The 14,446-nt window shown below is 53.4% G+C and overlaps 5 protein-coding genes across 5 annotated transcripts; 2 read left to right on the forward strand and 3 right to left on the reverse strand.

Annotated features, from left to right (window-relative positions):
• Nucleotides 1–1,357: 1,357 nt before the first annotated feature.
• On the forward strand, nucleotides 1,358–2,655 carry BDQ94DRAFT_183985 (branched-chain amino acid aminotransferase; the record flags this gene model as incomplete). Its single annotated transcript, XM_026774540.1, has 2 exons — nucleotides 1,358–1,430; nucleotides 1,511–2,655. The coding sequence occupies 2 exons, from the start codon at nucleotides 1,358–1,360 to the stop codon at nucleotides 2,653–2,655; spliced, it is 1,218 nt and encodes a 405-aa protein (XP_026630161.1).
• A 52-nt stretch (nucleotides 2,656–2,707) lies between these two features.
• Nucleotides 2,708–6,189, reverse strand: BDQ94DRAFT_183988 (uncharacterized protein). The gene is made up of 2 exons (XM_026774541.1): nucleotides 5,636–6,189; nucleotides 2,708–5,543 (listed from the first exon to the last, which is right to left on the reverse strand). Exons 1-2 carry the CDS (start codon nucleotides 5,884–5,886, stop codon nucleotides 2,936–2,938), a joined length of 2,859 nt encoding a protein of 952 aa, XP_026630162.1. The 5' UTR covers nucleotides 5,887–6,189; the 3' UTR covers nucleotides 2,708–2,935.
• Nucleotides 6,190–6,558: 369 nt separating this feature from the next.
• Nucleotides 6,559–8,292, reverse strand: BDQ94DRAFT_183990 (glycoside hydrolase family 76 protein; the record flags this gene model as incomplete). Its single annotated transcript, XM_026774542.1, has 3 exons — nucleotides 6,559–7,377; nucleotides 7,433–8,127; nucleotides 8,196–8,292. 3 exons carry the CDS (start codon nucleotides 8,290–8,292, stop codon nucleotides 6,781–6,783), a joined length of 1,389 nt encoding a protein of 462 aa, XP_026630163.1. The 3' UTR covers nucleotides 6,559–6,780.
• A 1,638-nt stretch (nucleotides 8,293–9,930) lies between these two features.
• Nucleotides 9,931–12,038, reverse strand: BDQ94DRAFT_137542 (chaperonin-containing T-complex subunit CCT2). The gene is made up of 4 exons (XM_026765074.1): nucleotides 11,956–12,038; nucleotides 11,731–11,888; nucleotides 10,281–11,655; nucleotides 9,931–10,213 (listed from the first exon to the last, which is right to left on the reverse strand). The coding sequence occupies exons 1-4, from the start codon at nucleotides 11,956–11,958 to the stop codon at nucleotides 10,154–10,156; spliced, it is 1,596 nt and encodes a 531-aa protein (XP_026630164.1). The 5' UTR covers nucleotides 11,959–12,038; the 3' UTR covers nucleotides 9,931–10,153.
• A 136-nt stretch (nucleotides 12,039–12,174) lies between these two features.
• On the forward strand, nucleotides 12,175–14,397 carry BDQ94DRAFT_137543 (WD40 repeat domain-containing peptidylprolyl isomerase). The gene is made up of 3 exons (XM_026765075.1): nucleotides 12,175–12,296; nucleotides 12,383–12,760; nucleotides 12,817–14,397. Exons 1-3 carry the CDS (start codon nucleotides 12,221–12,223, stop codon nucleotides 14,250–14,252), a joined length of 1,890 nt encoding a protein of 629 aa, XP_026630165.1. The 5' UTR covers nucleotides 12,175–12,220; the 3' UTR covers nucleotides 14,253–14,397.
• Nucleotides 14,398–14,446: the final 49 nt, after the last annotated feature.

Consider the following 14,446-nt stretch of genomic DNA (forward strand, 5'->3'; position numbering starts at 1 on the left):
TCTGTCTCCTCTGGACATAACATAATGTATTCAGAAAAAAAAGAGTAATATATCTCCAACAATACAGTAATTCACTTATTCCGCCATCATACTCTACTACTCTGCTTCCTTCGCTGATCGCTGTCTCTTCCCTGGTAGTGTAGCGATCTTTGTTCTTCCCGTCGCGGCAGATATCCACACTAGCCCGCCCCCCATACTCTCCTGCGCGGGCCGAGATGGACCCAAATATAGCCAGTTCACACTTCACTCTGCAGCAGACAATCTGACTTGTTCTGACTTTTGCAGATAACTACATATGCCAGCAGAGATCTTACTAAATAAGGAATGACAGCACTGGGTTGCGTAAGGAAAAAGGGCGTGACTCAATAAGAGAAACTGTTTCAGTATTTCAAGGGTACTCTGTACTATCGAGAGTGTTATCAAGGGTGCGATTGTGACTAAAGGTCTCACCACATCGACAAGCGATGGTGTTATCGCCACGGCCTGACTCCAGGTCCAGCCACTGCCCATATTAACCCACTAACTAGTTATTGTGCCATGCAAGGCTCAGTTCAGTCACTGAGGTACTTTGTACTTAGGGTTGATCAGCACACAAACGAAGGGTAATATCTCGCGTAAGCCAGATGCACGGACGAGGTATGAGGGCAGTAACCCTGGCAGAGTAAGCAGTCATCCATCCCTCGGTATTTCTTTGCTTGGCGTGAGACAAACCAGTGGATTAGAATAAGTTTTGCCATTCAAGGAGTTGGAATTACTGGATCGGTGAGCAGAGCGGGATGGTAACATGGACCGTGTCCTGCTAGCGGGCCTTTTCATGGATTCTAGCCAAGTCGACAATTCACGCTGTAGTAGTAGTACACTGTCTTAGTAACAGGCCTGCAAATTCTAGACCAGCAAGCAAAAGTCAAACACCTGACAGCTGATCTAATTGCTGATCCCGTATTCTACTTCGAGGATGCTGCTAATGGACAATACCCACCCGACTAGCAGGATACTAAAGTTTGCGGGGATAAAAGCCGAAATGCGGAGAGATGCACTGCACTGCGACCCATGGATGGAATTAACTTGACTGCTGCATCCAGCCGCGGAACCACATTCCTCATGATGTAGCATGATGGAATTTCAGTAATGGTGGTGCATTAGGTACGGATGCAGACGCTGCAGAGGGGACTCCAATAGACTCGATTCCGGCATGCCACATGCACTGCATTCCTGCCATATGCTGCTTGCTACCTTACTTCGTATAACTATCTATCTTATAATCTGACAGTAGTCTATTCTATCCTTGACTTAATCTTCTACTTCTCTTCTATCAATCACCCTAGTTATCCCTCCATACAACATACACTACGACAAGATGACAACCCCCTTCCCCCCACCCCCAACTCCCTCCATCGACTGGACCAACATCGGCTTCAAAGTGCGCGACGGTATGCCCCCCATTCCTATCCCCCTCTCCCCCTCAATTCCTCTCACCAACCCAGTAATAACCCATCTCCAATACTTCCAGTAAACTACCACGTCGAATGCACCTACACCCCCCAAACCCATACCTGGAGCACCCCCCAATTAATCAAATCCCCCCACCTCTCCATCCACGGCCTCTCCCCAGCCCTAAACTACGGCCAACAAGCCTACGAAGGCCTGAAAGCCTTTCGCCATGCCACCACCACCACAACTACCAACGATAACAGCAGCAGAAATGACAAAATAACCATATTCCGCCCAACCCTCAACGCCACCCGCCTCGCCCACTCCTCCACCATCCTCTCCATCCCCCCGATCCCAACCCCCACCTTCCTCTCAGCCGTGAACCTGGCCGTGGCCTCCAACGCCGAATACGTCCCACCGCACCACATAACGCTCACACCCACATCGGGAGAGAAACCGGGAGTCTCAGCGCTCTACATCCGGCCCCTCGTCTTCGGCTCCTCCCCCCAAATCTCCCTAACGCCCCCGGAAACATTCACCTTCGCCGTCTTCGTGACCCCGACAGGCCTGTACCACGGGATATCCGCCGTGGACGCGCTGATCCTCGAAGAGTACGATCGCACGGCCCCAAAGGGAACAGGGAGCGCCAAAGCGGGGGGCAACTATGCTCCAGTGCAACGACATAGCATGGCAGCTTACAAAGAGGGGTATGGGATAACGTTGCATTTGGATAGTAAGACGCGGACGGAGGTGGATGAGTTTTCGACGAGTGCGTTTATTGGGGTGAAATATAACAATAATGGGGAGGGGAAAGTGACGCTCGTGCAGCCGGATAGCGTGAACGTGATTGATTCGGTAACTGCGGCGTCGGTGTTGGAGATTGGGGAGAAGATGCTGGGGTATAAGGTGGAGAAGAGAAGCGTCAAGTATGAGGAGATTAGGGAGTTTGATGAGGTGATTGCGGCGGGGACGGCGGCGGGGTTGGTTCCTGTTAGGAGTATTACGATGAAGAGTAAGGGGGATAAGTGGGGGTTTGAGTGTGGTGGTGATAAGGGAGAAGGGGGGCCGGTCTGTAGGAAGTTGTTGGGGTTGTTGCAGGGGATTCAGACGGGGGAGGTGGAGGATGTGTTTGGGTGGAATTGGGTGGTTAGGGAGGTGGAGGGGGTTATGGGGGAGGGGGAGGGAGGGGGAGTGGGAGAGGAGAATGCGGTTAATGTGCCTTGATTTTAAAAGTATCTACTAGTTTGCTACTTGGGTGAGGTGATAAAAAGTACTATCTTGTTCGATATTGAGCTAGGCAAATACATACATACATACAATGCACGCCGGATGCTGCTGTTGGGTACACACGTCCCAAGTGAGTCGGAATAACTATTCATCGCTATATCAGAAAGGAAGCCGAAATGCCAACGCAGTGCGCTTGACAATGATGATGATGATGATACAACCACCCGGAAGAATCGTAATGTCAATGGAAAAAAGGTCGAATGAAGAAAGGTATGATTCAATCACTGTCGCTGTCGCTGCTGCTACTCTCGCTCTCGCTCTCGCTTTCACTGTCATCGGATGGCGGCGAGTACACGCTTCGCTTCTGGGGTTGCGAGTTCGCCGCGCGTTTCGGCTGCGTCTTCGCTTCCAGCTCCTTCTTCTGGTTCTGGATCAATGACTTTAGTGTCGTGCGCGTCGTGCGCGTTGCACTTGAAGGACGTGCCCACGTCTGCGACGGAGCTGGTTGCGAGGCTGGCACTTGGGAAGGTGTTGCGGTGTTGGCTTTCACTGGTGACGACGCTGTTTGACGGATCGCAGGCTTCTTCTCTTCCTCTTCCTCGGACTCCGACTCCGACTCGGATTCCGAATCCGATTCCTCGGACTCTTCTGAATCAGACGACAACTCGATTGGTGCCTGCGGAGACGGCTTAGGAGCCTTTTCGGGCGATTTTACCGTGCTTGCACGAACTGGTGTTCCGCTGGGTTTGGACGAGCCAGCTCTGTGAACGGTTCGGTCCATGGGTGGCAGGTCCAGGTTGTCGGAAGCAAAGGAGCTCTGAGGCTCGCTGGGGACAATCTTCGGGGAAGCGTCCAGCTTGCTAGCTGACCTGGTCCGCATCTGCATCGGAGAGGTCTTCTGAGGCTGAGTATGGCTTTCCGAAGCTGGAGATTTGCTGCCATTCGCAGATTTCGTGTCATGCGGCGTCGGCAATTTGGCGGCATCAGTGGGCTGAGTACGTGGTGTCGTGGATTGCTGTTTCTTCTGTGGTGTAGCAGAAGCTGGCTTGGGCTTCTGCGTAGCCTCAAGCCTGTCGACCTCTTTCTGAAGTGTATCGAACTTACGCTGAGCTACGGTTTTCGTCTTTTGGTGCTTTTCAGCCTTCTTGAGAGCCGTCCATGCGTCCGTCAGTTCCTGTAGCTTGCGAATATACTGAGCACCAGCTTTCTGCTCGCGTGCGGTCTGGAGCTTAGCCTGCAACTTCTCCTCGTATTGTTTATCCTGCTCAATCTTCCGGTTTGCTTCTTCCATGAGCTGGTCCAGCCGCTCTTTGGGCACAGAAGCAGGGAAGACCATGGAGCTTGGATCGGACGTCCTCCTATCGAGGTCTGAACTCTTGGCTCGAGATTTAGAGGTACTCTGAGGGTTCGACTTTGGCACTGGCTGAGACCCGGCAAACACTACCTCGTCTGACTCAGCGAACGATACTGATCGTCGTTCGGACGGCCGTTCAGCCGGGGAGCTCTTACGCAAGGCCGAGTGCAGGTTCTTGACTTTGTCGAGTGGGGCCTGGGCCTTCGACGGTGTGGAGTACGGGGCAAGCGATACTGAGCCACGGCGGATAGTAGGGGCGCTACTGGGAATCTCCGGGGTACCATTAGGGGCCAGAAAGTTGGGTGGGGGGATGGCCGAGTCCTGGGTCAAATAGCGTGTAAGTCGGTTGTTTGGAGGGCTTCTTGTGATTCCCAAGCCTAGACCATGCTTTGGGGGTGCGGATGGGGCACGCATTAAGAAACTTCGGCGGGGGCTAAATCCAACGGATGGGGCTCGCGCGCGCTTGCTTGGAGTATACGGACTCACCTCAACTGTTACCATGCTGTCTTTGATGCCCTTGGGGGTAGCATGCGTGCTTCCTGGCTCAGAAAGGCGGGGCTCTTTGCTCGGTTCGAAGCTGTCCTGGCTCAATTTTCTCTTGCGCGAGTTGCTGTTACTCGACAGTGGCTGTCCCTCCGTAGATTCCACCGTATCATGCATTTCGACATCACCATTCTGGAGCTTATTCTTCTGAGCAGACGGGGGAGCCACGTTCTCGTCATTTTCGTCTCCTGTCTCGTCCTCGCTCTCGTCCTCGCTCTCGCTCTCGCTCTCGCTGTCGACATCAACAACCGGGGCTGGCGGCTGGGGTTCAGGTACTTGTCGCCGCTGGGGTGGTTTCCGAGTACTCAAGGGTGACAGAGATCCATCGATACTTTCCATCTCGTGCGAGCCATTAGCTTTCGATTCCGTCGCCTCCTTGACCGGCTGTCTTGCGGAACCTTGCGAGGAACTGTGTCTAGACGCAGCGCGCTCTTCAGGCGTCGGGGTGTGCGATGGGGAGTCCCCTAGTTCCTGGCTCTGCATGCGCTTATGCAAAGGTGTAGCCGCAATACTGCCGCCAATCTGATTCTGAGAATCCTCCTCATGCAGTACTGGCTTCTTATCCCAAGGCGCAGGCGAGCCTGGGACCTCATCCTTTTCCACAGACGAAACGGGGATTTCAGACCGACGGTTCTCATAGGGACTCCACGCAGACGACCGTGCACTAACAGAACCAGCATTCGAATATTCATTATTCTCTTCTTCATGAATGGTCGGGATCTGATCCATCGCCTTCTTGACAGCCTCCTTCTTGACCTGGATCTGGCGCTCAAAGTTTTGCGCAGCGGCATCCCAGTCCTGAGTGACGGAGGGGAACCGCACAGGGGCATATTGACCAGGCTTCTGTATCACACGGACAGTACCCCGCTGGTCGGATAAATCCTGCTGAGCTCTGCCATTATCGACAAACACTTCCGCGACAGTCATATCGGCATCGAGGTCATCGGATTCATGATCGTCGTCGAGGAGTTTCTTGATGTCCAGAGGTCTAACGTGACGCGATTTAGCCAATCCGTCTGTATTACACGTAACTTATGCCAAGCACGACAGAGTAGACAAGCCAGATAGCAATGCACTTACTCCGCATTAGGTCTCAACTTCCTCCACTTATCCTGAATCAACCCGGCCAGTCCACCCAGCGTAATATCCTCGGGTTTCTCAAGCACAAGCAGAAAGGCCACGGGTTTGCCTCCGCTCGAGCCATTAGTACCGCGGCTGGCGTCATCGCGATCGCGATCGCGATCACCGAGGATCGAGCGGAAGGAGAAAGATGGCGTAGGCGCAACCTGCTCGCGCGGGTAGACCTTGACTCGTAGACGTAGGAAGACCATATCGGCGGAGGGACAGGCGCGCGCAATCGGTGTGTGTATGCGTGTGTCAGACGATTGAAGTAGCAGCAGCAGGGACAGCTGCAATAAGCATTATCCGTGCAACAAGGACAGCGTAATGTACTGAGCAGTTATGTGATAAATCGTATTTGGATGGCGGGATGGATGGGGAGGGAAGATGAAGCTGTAGAGGGAGGTCTGGAGGTGAGAAGATGAAACTAAATGGCGGGACGGTAAGTGTCAGCTAGTAACACCGACCTTAGACCATGGGCCAGGGGATTGACAGGTATTTTGTGGTCCCCTTCCTGCTGCTGCCAGAAGAAGTGAATCTATCGCTCTATCTGATGAATATTGTCGCCTCGACACCGCCTTATTGGCTCGCCCGCCGTGGAGCCTGCAGCGCGTCTGACCGCTTGCCAAATTAGGGCGGCGTGGCTGGTCTTAACCGGATTGGGAAATGCTATAGTTACAGGCTATAGAGAGCGGATTGACGAGTCAATTTGGGCTCGCGTCGGTCTTGCATTACTGTGGACGATTGATATCCCCTTGGTGAGGGGGAGTAGGTCACATATTAAAAGTATAGCCAAAAGCGGGAAGCAAGTCTGCTATTTTATAGCTAATCCCACGTCAATCATAACAAAATCCGGGTCTTCCGGCTGTGGAGCTCGACTCGCTCCTAACACCACAACTCCAGTATCCTTCCAACCCAAGTAACTCCAAAACACTTGAATAAATCGCAATACAAGTCCACAGTGCTGGCAGCAAGCGCGATTCAGCACAGTTTCAAGCCAGCAGGTCGTAGGGGAGAGAAGACAACAGCGACAGAGCCGTCTCTGCCTCAATGAAGCAGATTTTATGTACAAAGTGAAATTGCAAGTGAAGATCCTCAAATGTCGCTCAACCTCCATAGACCAGCCAGGTAATAGCACCAGCCCAGCTGCCGACAAAGAGGACAGTAAGGATGGAGGCACCTGCACGGTCTCCGGTTGTGATGTCGGGCAGCTTATTGGGTGCATCCTTTGGACCGGTTCCTGCATTAGGGTTGCTTTGGCTGGTGCCGCCAGTGTCCGACGTCAACGGACCCTGGGATTGGCCACCTTGACTTTGCCGATGCGTGATCATATTCGACGAGAAGACACTCAGGGCACTCATATCACTTTCGAGCGATGTCTCGCCATCCCACTGCGCTTGGTACCACCGCCGCCCGCACTGAGTGCCGGAGTCGCCTCCTGAGCATTGCTTCGCCGCTGCCAGGGCGGATTGCTGGATCTTCGGGAGGATCTGATCGGCAGTGTAGGGCGCAATGGTTGTAGTAAAGGTAAGCCAGGAGGACAAGAAACCTTTGAAGCAGTCCTGATTCCGGTCGCACATCATGTTGGGCTCACAGGAGATCTCAGACATAATGTTGCTGCCGTATTCCTTCGGGAAGAACCTTGAGAAAGTACTTGCAAGCAGACCGTCGAGACCTTTCTTCCATTTGTCGGCGCCATTGGTCTAGAATCTGATTAGCCGGGGATTAAATTCGGGGATTGGAGGAATAGGTGCTGACCAGATTGTACATGTATGCGGCCCCACTGAGGTAGGTTCCATAATTATACGTCCACTGTATATCACCATGATCCTTGCAGTTTGCCTCTGTGGTGGTTGTGTCGGCAATGTACCAGTCTTCCGTCTGCAACAGCGGCGTTGTCGCACTCCAGTCCCAAATCTTTTCTGCCCAGTCGGTGTATGTATCGTTCTTGGTGTAGCGTCCCAGACGAGCGGCTAATTGAAACAGACCTCCGTTCGAGATGGCGTTCTTGGTGGTATAACCAGCCTGGTAAGGCCAAATCTGCCAACGAAGTCCACCCTGGCAGCTGGTAGTATCCCATCGGGGGACCTGGGTGTTGAAGACACCTTGGGCGAGCGACAACCACGATGGCTGACCATCCTGTTCGGGATAGTTTAGTTCTGCAGCCGTCATGGCCGCTAGACCCCAGAAGACCTGGTCATCGTTACCCAGATAGTTACTATCGTTGGCTGGAAAGTAGTCGTTGTCGCCCTTCTGCCAGAGCATACCCTGGGTGGTCACCTCGTTGTAGGATGTATCGCCAGTCCAGTACCAGTACTGAATCAAGGTCATGAACATAGCACCACCTTCCCACCAGGTATCGGGCAGCTTTCCTGGCGTTTGGCCCGATTCGTTGCCATGATAGTAGCTCATCATGTTGAAGGCCGTGGTCCTGGCGGCATCTTTGATAGATTCTATATTTGCGCAATGGTCAGTACCTGCACCTGTGTGCGTCATTTCTGCACGAGTCGGGAGCACCTACGTTCATCGTTAATGTCCAGCTGCAGCGCCGTCACTGTTCTCTGAAAGGAGACAAATATGGTCAGAAAGACCGCCCATATCCAGCCTGGCACCACCATCGTCAATAGACGCTAAATGCGAAATCTCAAGTGAAGGACGAAGGAGACAGCAGCATCAACACGCGTGTGAAGAGGTGGATGAAAAAATTCCGTTGACGAAGACGGAACGTGGTGGGCGGAATGCGGAAGGGAGGGGGAAGGAGAGGAATGAGGGGATCAATCACGTCCAGCCTTGCAACTGGGGATCTAAACGAGCGCAGTGACCGAAGCAAGTGCTGACAGAGCCTGGGAGATCTTGACCAGTCCAATTGCAGCAGTCGACATGACATACGACAGGAGAAGAGGAACGAGTGAAAGAGCAGCAGCCGAGGTGTGGCTGGATATGGTACAGGACCAGCTTGTAGTGAGACTGCAGTGACGGCATCAGGTCACTTGGGGGGTGGTACTGGAGTGGAGGGTGGTAATAAAGTCACAGAAAGGTAGCAGTGGAGCGCAACCCCTTCCGCTATGAGCCATGGGGTCGTATTGTCGGTGCCAAGGGAAAGACGAAGGATGATGGACGATGAACAGGGCCTTTCCCCTCCCAAGGCTTTCCCACCGTTTCCACCCAGTTCATGTTCAGGGACCCGATGAAACTAACTTAGTCCGGGCGTCTGTCTGCTGGACCCTGGGAACTGGGAGTTACTAACTTTCGGGTATTAGCTTCAGGGTCCAGCAGTGCTTGTGGTGCTTGTGGTGCCTTGGGGGGACCGCCGAACGCGCAATGGCTTGCCGCTAGGGATTCTGACTGGCCCGTTCTTGCGGGGGCTGCTCCATCGATCGCCCCGCGGAACAGTACTCAGTGGACGCTAACAGAATTATCATCGCAGTCAAGTGTAAATGAGGAAACCGGGCAGCACTATAGAATTAGGACATAATAAGTATTCAAGTACTAGAATATAATGTTGTCCGCATTTATATCTCCAAGTAAGCCATGCGACCGACCCTAACACATCCGCTGTCAAAATGCGCATATTCGGAGAAATAACAACACTGTCTGTCCCCCCACAACATTTAACGCTCACTAAATATAGGAAATCGCCCGTGTCAGTCTTGGCTGCTGGGATGATCGGCCAGGAAATTTTTGGTGCGCACAAACACCTTGGAACTTGGATCCTCGACCGCTTATCATCCTTGGCGCAGATGCTGGATTGACCTGGCACAGCCATCATCGTCTAATTAGTTAGTTATTTATCATCATGGCTGGGTGCTGCTGCAATTCTCCCATGTCCTCCTGTACGTTGGGGGCTGTTTACAGGGAACTTGTCGCGTCTAAATTAGTAGACTACGAGTACTATCTACTAACTATTACTTATTGTCAAAGGGTGCTGTCCTACTTCCTTATTGTTTCTGCCTACTGCTGGTCGAGGGGTGCCTTGTCATCGTATTTGCAAGAGGAGCTGGGATAAACATGAGTTCGTCATACTTGGGGCCATATGCTGTACCACGTCAAATGATGGCAGGCTGGCGGCAGGAACAACTCCCTCGACCCACATCGCACCAGCTCTAAACTCCCGTGTCTGAGATGATCAGAGTGCTGCAATTACTACACAGCGTAGGTTCAAGGACACTCTTACGCAGCCCCAATCGAAAGTAGGCCGATCATACCATACCAGATTGTGAAGGCAGCGAGAGGCAGCACGAGTGCCATCGTCCAGGTGAAAGAAAAGAAAGAAATATAAGCATATTCAAAAATCATTCGTCAGATGCTTTTTTTCCCATCGGAAGGTCTATAGCATGGTGATTACGCTCCCTATAGAGCACAGTGGACATCCCATCCACCTCCTAAGTCATCCCTGGCGGGTTTGATTCAAGCTCACATTATTTTCCACGCTCACATAAGATTGGATATTGGATATTTACTTGACATCTCCCTCGTCCCTTACATACGCTCACGTCTACGGGGCGCAGCCCGGATGATGTTGTCGACACGCAGGAGAAGCTGTAGGTTGGTTAGTTTTTCAGTATAATCAAGCTTGCTAGATAAACTCAAGGAATGTGATTCTTACCTCTGCAGCCTCCGACGCAGAGGACACTACCGCCTTCTTCAGCTTGTAGCTCTCCACAACACCCAACTCGCGCATGTCAGCAATGCCACCGCCAGGGGTGAGCAGATCCAGTCCGGAGCTGGTCATGCCGTTGTTGATCGCCTGTCGTAGTCGCGTCACCAGGTCGCTGGAGTCCAGACCAGCGTTGTCCGCCAGAATGGTAGGGAGCTGCTTCAGAGCGTACGCAAAAGCATCCACGGCCATCTGCTTCTTGCCGGTCGTGTTCTGGGCAGCCTGCTCAACGGCCTTGGACATCACCATCTCGGCACAGCCACCTCCCAGGGTCACCCGGGGGTCCTTGACCGTCTGAGAGAGCACGGCCAGAGCGTCGTGGAGAGAGCGCTCGGCTTCGTCGAGCAGCTGCTCCGTGGCACCACGGAGCACAATGGTGCATGCCTGACCGGCAGCCACGCCCGAGAACTTGATGAGCGTATCCTCGCCAATGATGACCTCCTCGATAACGTCGCACTGACCCAGCTTGACCTGTTCGGGGTGGTCGAATGTCGAGGCGATCTCACCGCCAGTGACCAGAGCCAAGCGCTCAACACCATCGAAGTCGGCGTGCTCAATGGACATGATGCCAGCTTCCGTGAACAGCTGTTCGGGCCAGTTGTAGATAAGTTGACGGTTGACGAAGCAGTTGATTCCGTGGGCCTTGATCCGCTCAACCTTGGCCTTCATCTTCTCACGCTCCGCCTTCTCGAGATCCGCCAGCTTGCCTGTCGACTCGACCTTCACCCGTGCACCAAAGATCTTCACCTTGTCTGTGTCCATGGCCGTGTTGGCGACCAGAATCTTGGCGTTCTCCAAGCGCTTGGGCTGGTTCACACCGATCTTCTTGTCGAGGATGAAACCCTCGTCGAGGTAGGAGTCGCTAAGCTTGCCACCGGCCTTCTTGATGATCTGAATGTGGCTCAGGTCGGTCGATCCACGGAGACGGAGGACAGCGTCACAGGCGAGGGCAGCGAACTGATCACGGTCCTGGGCCAGGACCTTCGAACTGAGGGTGGTACGAGCGATGGCATGGAGGTCTTTGCGGAACGACTCCATATCGGCACTACGGTCAACAGCCGCCTTCTCCAAGGCCTCCAGAGCCGCCTTGCTAGCTATCCGGTATCCCTCAATGATGGTCTGGGGGTGGATCTTGCGGTTCACGAGCTTCTCAGCCTCCCGCAGCAACTCCGCAGCCAACACGGTCACGGAGGTGGTGCCGTCACCAACTTCGTCATCCTGCACCTTCGAGATGTTGACCAGAACCTTGGCCGCAGCGTTGTCGAGAGCAATTGACTTAAGAATCGTAGCACCGTCATTCGTAACGAGGATGTCTCCGGTCGACCTGTATCAGCCGTAATATCAGTGTGGTGTTCGGGGGGTGCAACCCCGCTTAGCTCGAATGGGTCATCCCACATACGCTGACTGGAGGATCTTGTCCATTCCCTTGGGACCCAGGGTGCTCTTCACCAGGTCTCCGACGGCGATGGCACCGACGAAGGCGGACAAACGAGCATTCTCACCCTTCTCTTCGATGACATCGTCCGCAAAGATCTGCGTGGGATTGGCGAAGGACGCCTTGAGGGGCGGTTAGTAATTAGTCGAAAGCGACGTAACAAGAGGATGGGCGTCATAAACAACATACCATGGTGACTGATTGTGGATGAAAGGATGGGCTACCGTCGGGGGCAAAGACTGGTAGCTCAGGGGGATGCTTCTGCTGGACGGTGAGGACTCAGAGACGGCGAGGCCAACCAATGCGGGACAACCAGAAAAGTTCGCGATGTGGCCCGAGCTCCGCCGGCGGTGGCAGACCGCCCGGCCTTGCTCCTCCATCGCTTCTTGACCAGCGCTGCTGTCTTGCTCATCCCAATATTTACTCATAAATTACCCTTGATCCTTTTTCTAAAATGCCTGCAGAGGAGGAACAGAAACTGGCGACGAACAAGCGCCCCCATTCCGCCGTGGATGGTAGCGACGAGAATGGTAGGTCCGCAGTGTCGGGAACAGCTCCTGCGAGCAGCTATGAAGACAAGACGCGCAGCTGAACAGCTACTGACTAGCTCTTCTAGGAGACGATTCATCTTCTGACGATGACTTCGGACCGGCCCTCCCTTCCGCTGATGCACCGAAAAAGAAGCGTCGCAAGCTCCCTTTCGAGAAGGTCTACGTAAACGCGCTGCCCGCATCGCCGCGGTACTCCAAGTCTCTCATGCACAAGGACCAATTGTCCTTTGTCACCGTGACCCCGCATACCGATTTCCTTATAACCTCGTCTATTGATGGCTTCGTCAAGTTTTGGAAGAAGATGGCCGTCGGTGTCGAGTTCGTGAAGGAGTTTCGCGCCCACACCTCGGAGATCAAGAGCGTCAGCGTCAGCGCCGATGGAAGAAGTTTTGCGACGACCGGAGCGGACAAGACGGTTAAGATTTTTGATGTTATCACGTTTGGTAGGCATATAAGCTTCTTATTATCGCAGCGATCGAGTGCACTAACACTATCGCAGACCTTCTTGCCATGCTCACTGTCGAATTCACTCCGCGCTGTGTATGCTGGGTCCATCGTCGGGGCGCCTCATTACCTTTGCTGGCCGTAACAGACGAAGAAAGCAGTATGATCCAGGTCTTCGATGGCCGCGGTGAAAATCAGACCCCTCTGCACACCGTCAAGTCGATCCACCGAAGCCCCGTGGCCGCCATTGCCTTCAACGACGCCTACGATTGTGTCATCTCCGCCGACGACTCCGGCATGATTGAGTACTGGCGAGCGGGTGACGGTTCCTTCGAGAAGCCCGACAATGTCTTCGAGCTGAAGTCCTCTACCAACCTTTTCGAGTTCCGAAAGGCCAAGTCGGTCCCTGCGTCGCTGTGCATCTCCCCTTCCGGCCAACAATTCGCCGCCGTCTCCTTCCCGGACCGTCAAGTCCGCGTCTTCGACTTCGCCACGGGCAAGCTCTACCGCAAGTACGACGAATCACTGAACACAATCACTGCAATGCAGCAAGCCGGCACAGCCATCTACCAACTCGACGAGCTCGAATTCGGCCGCCGACTTGCTGTAGAACGGGAACTCGAGAACCCCATCACCAAGCCCAAGATCAACGTCCTCTTCGACGAATCCGGTCACTTCATTCTCTATGGCTCCCTCTACGGCATTAAATGCATCAACACATACACCAACCGCGTCGTTCGCGTCTACGCCAAAGAGGAGCCATTCCGCTCCCTCAACCTCGCCATGTACCAAGGTCAACCGCAAAAGAAGGGCGTCGTGACCGTATCCATGGCTGCCAGTGCCAACCCACTTCTCCAAGAAGCCGAAGAACGCGATCCAATCCTCGTCAGCACAGGATTTGCCAAAGTCCGCTTCTACCTATTCACAAATGACACTGAAATTTCCAAATCAAACCGCGACATCCAAAACGAACGGCCGCGCGAAGCCGCCTCCGGCCGTGAAGCCGCCGCACCTAAGGCCGCCGAACTCGGCACCTCCGCCATCCTGCACACCACCATGGGCGACATCCACCTTCGCCTCTACCCCTCTGCTGCTCCTAAAGCCGTCGAGAACTTTACCACCCATGCCCGCAACGGCTACTACAACAACACCATCTTCCACCGTGTCATCCGCAAGTTCATGATCCAGGGTGGTGATCCGCTGGGAGACGGCACAGGCGGTGAATCCATCTGGGGCGGCGAGTTCGAGGACGAGTTCTCCAGTCTTAAACACGATAAACCATATACTTTGTCCATGGCTAACGCGGGTCCCAATACGAATGGAAGTCAGTTCTTTATCACGACAGAAAAGACGCCCTGGTTGGACGGGAAACATACTGTGTTTGGCCGTGCGGTGCAGGGTTTGGATGTCGTGCATAAGATTGAGAACACGAAGACGTTCAAGGAGAAGCCGGAGCAGGATATTAAGATCGTGAGTATAACGGTTACTTAGGGGTTGTCTCTTTGTTACGTGCTTTGGTAGGGATTGTTGGTTTCTATATCAAGTTCAGCGATTTTGTGTTTCTCTTTACCCGTTTTCTATATACTACTACCCTGTAAATTAGCATTCAATATGTATCATTGAAGTCAGTACTGGGACTGTATTGCTGTATCACTCTAGTGACTTTATGCAAGTACCAATTAGAT

This window comes from Aspergillus welwitschiae (assembly GCF_003344945.1).
Source record: "Aspergillus welwitschiae strain CBS 139.54b unplaced genomic scaffold BDQ94scaffold_5, whole genome shotgun sequence".
Classification (NCBI taxonomy): Eukaryota; Fungi; Ascomycota; class Eurotiomycetes; order Eurotiales; family Aspergillaceae; genus Aspergillus; species Aspergillus welwitschiae.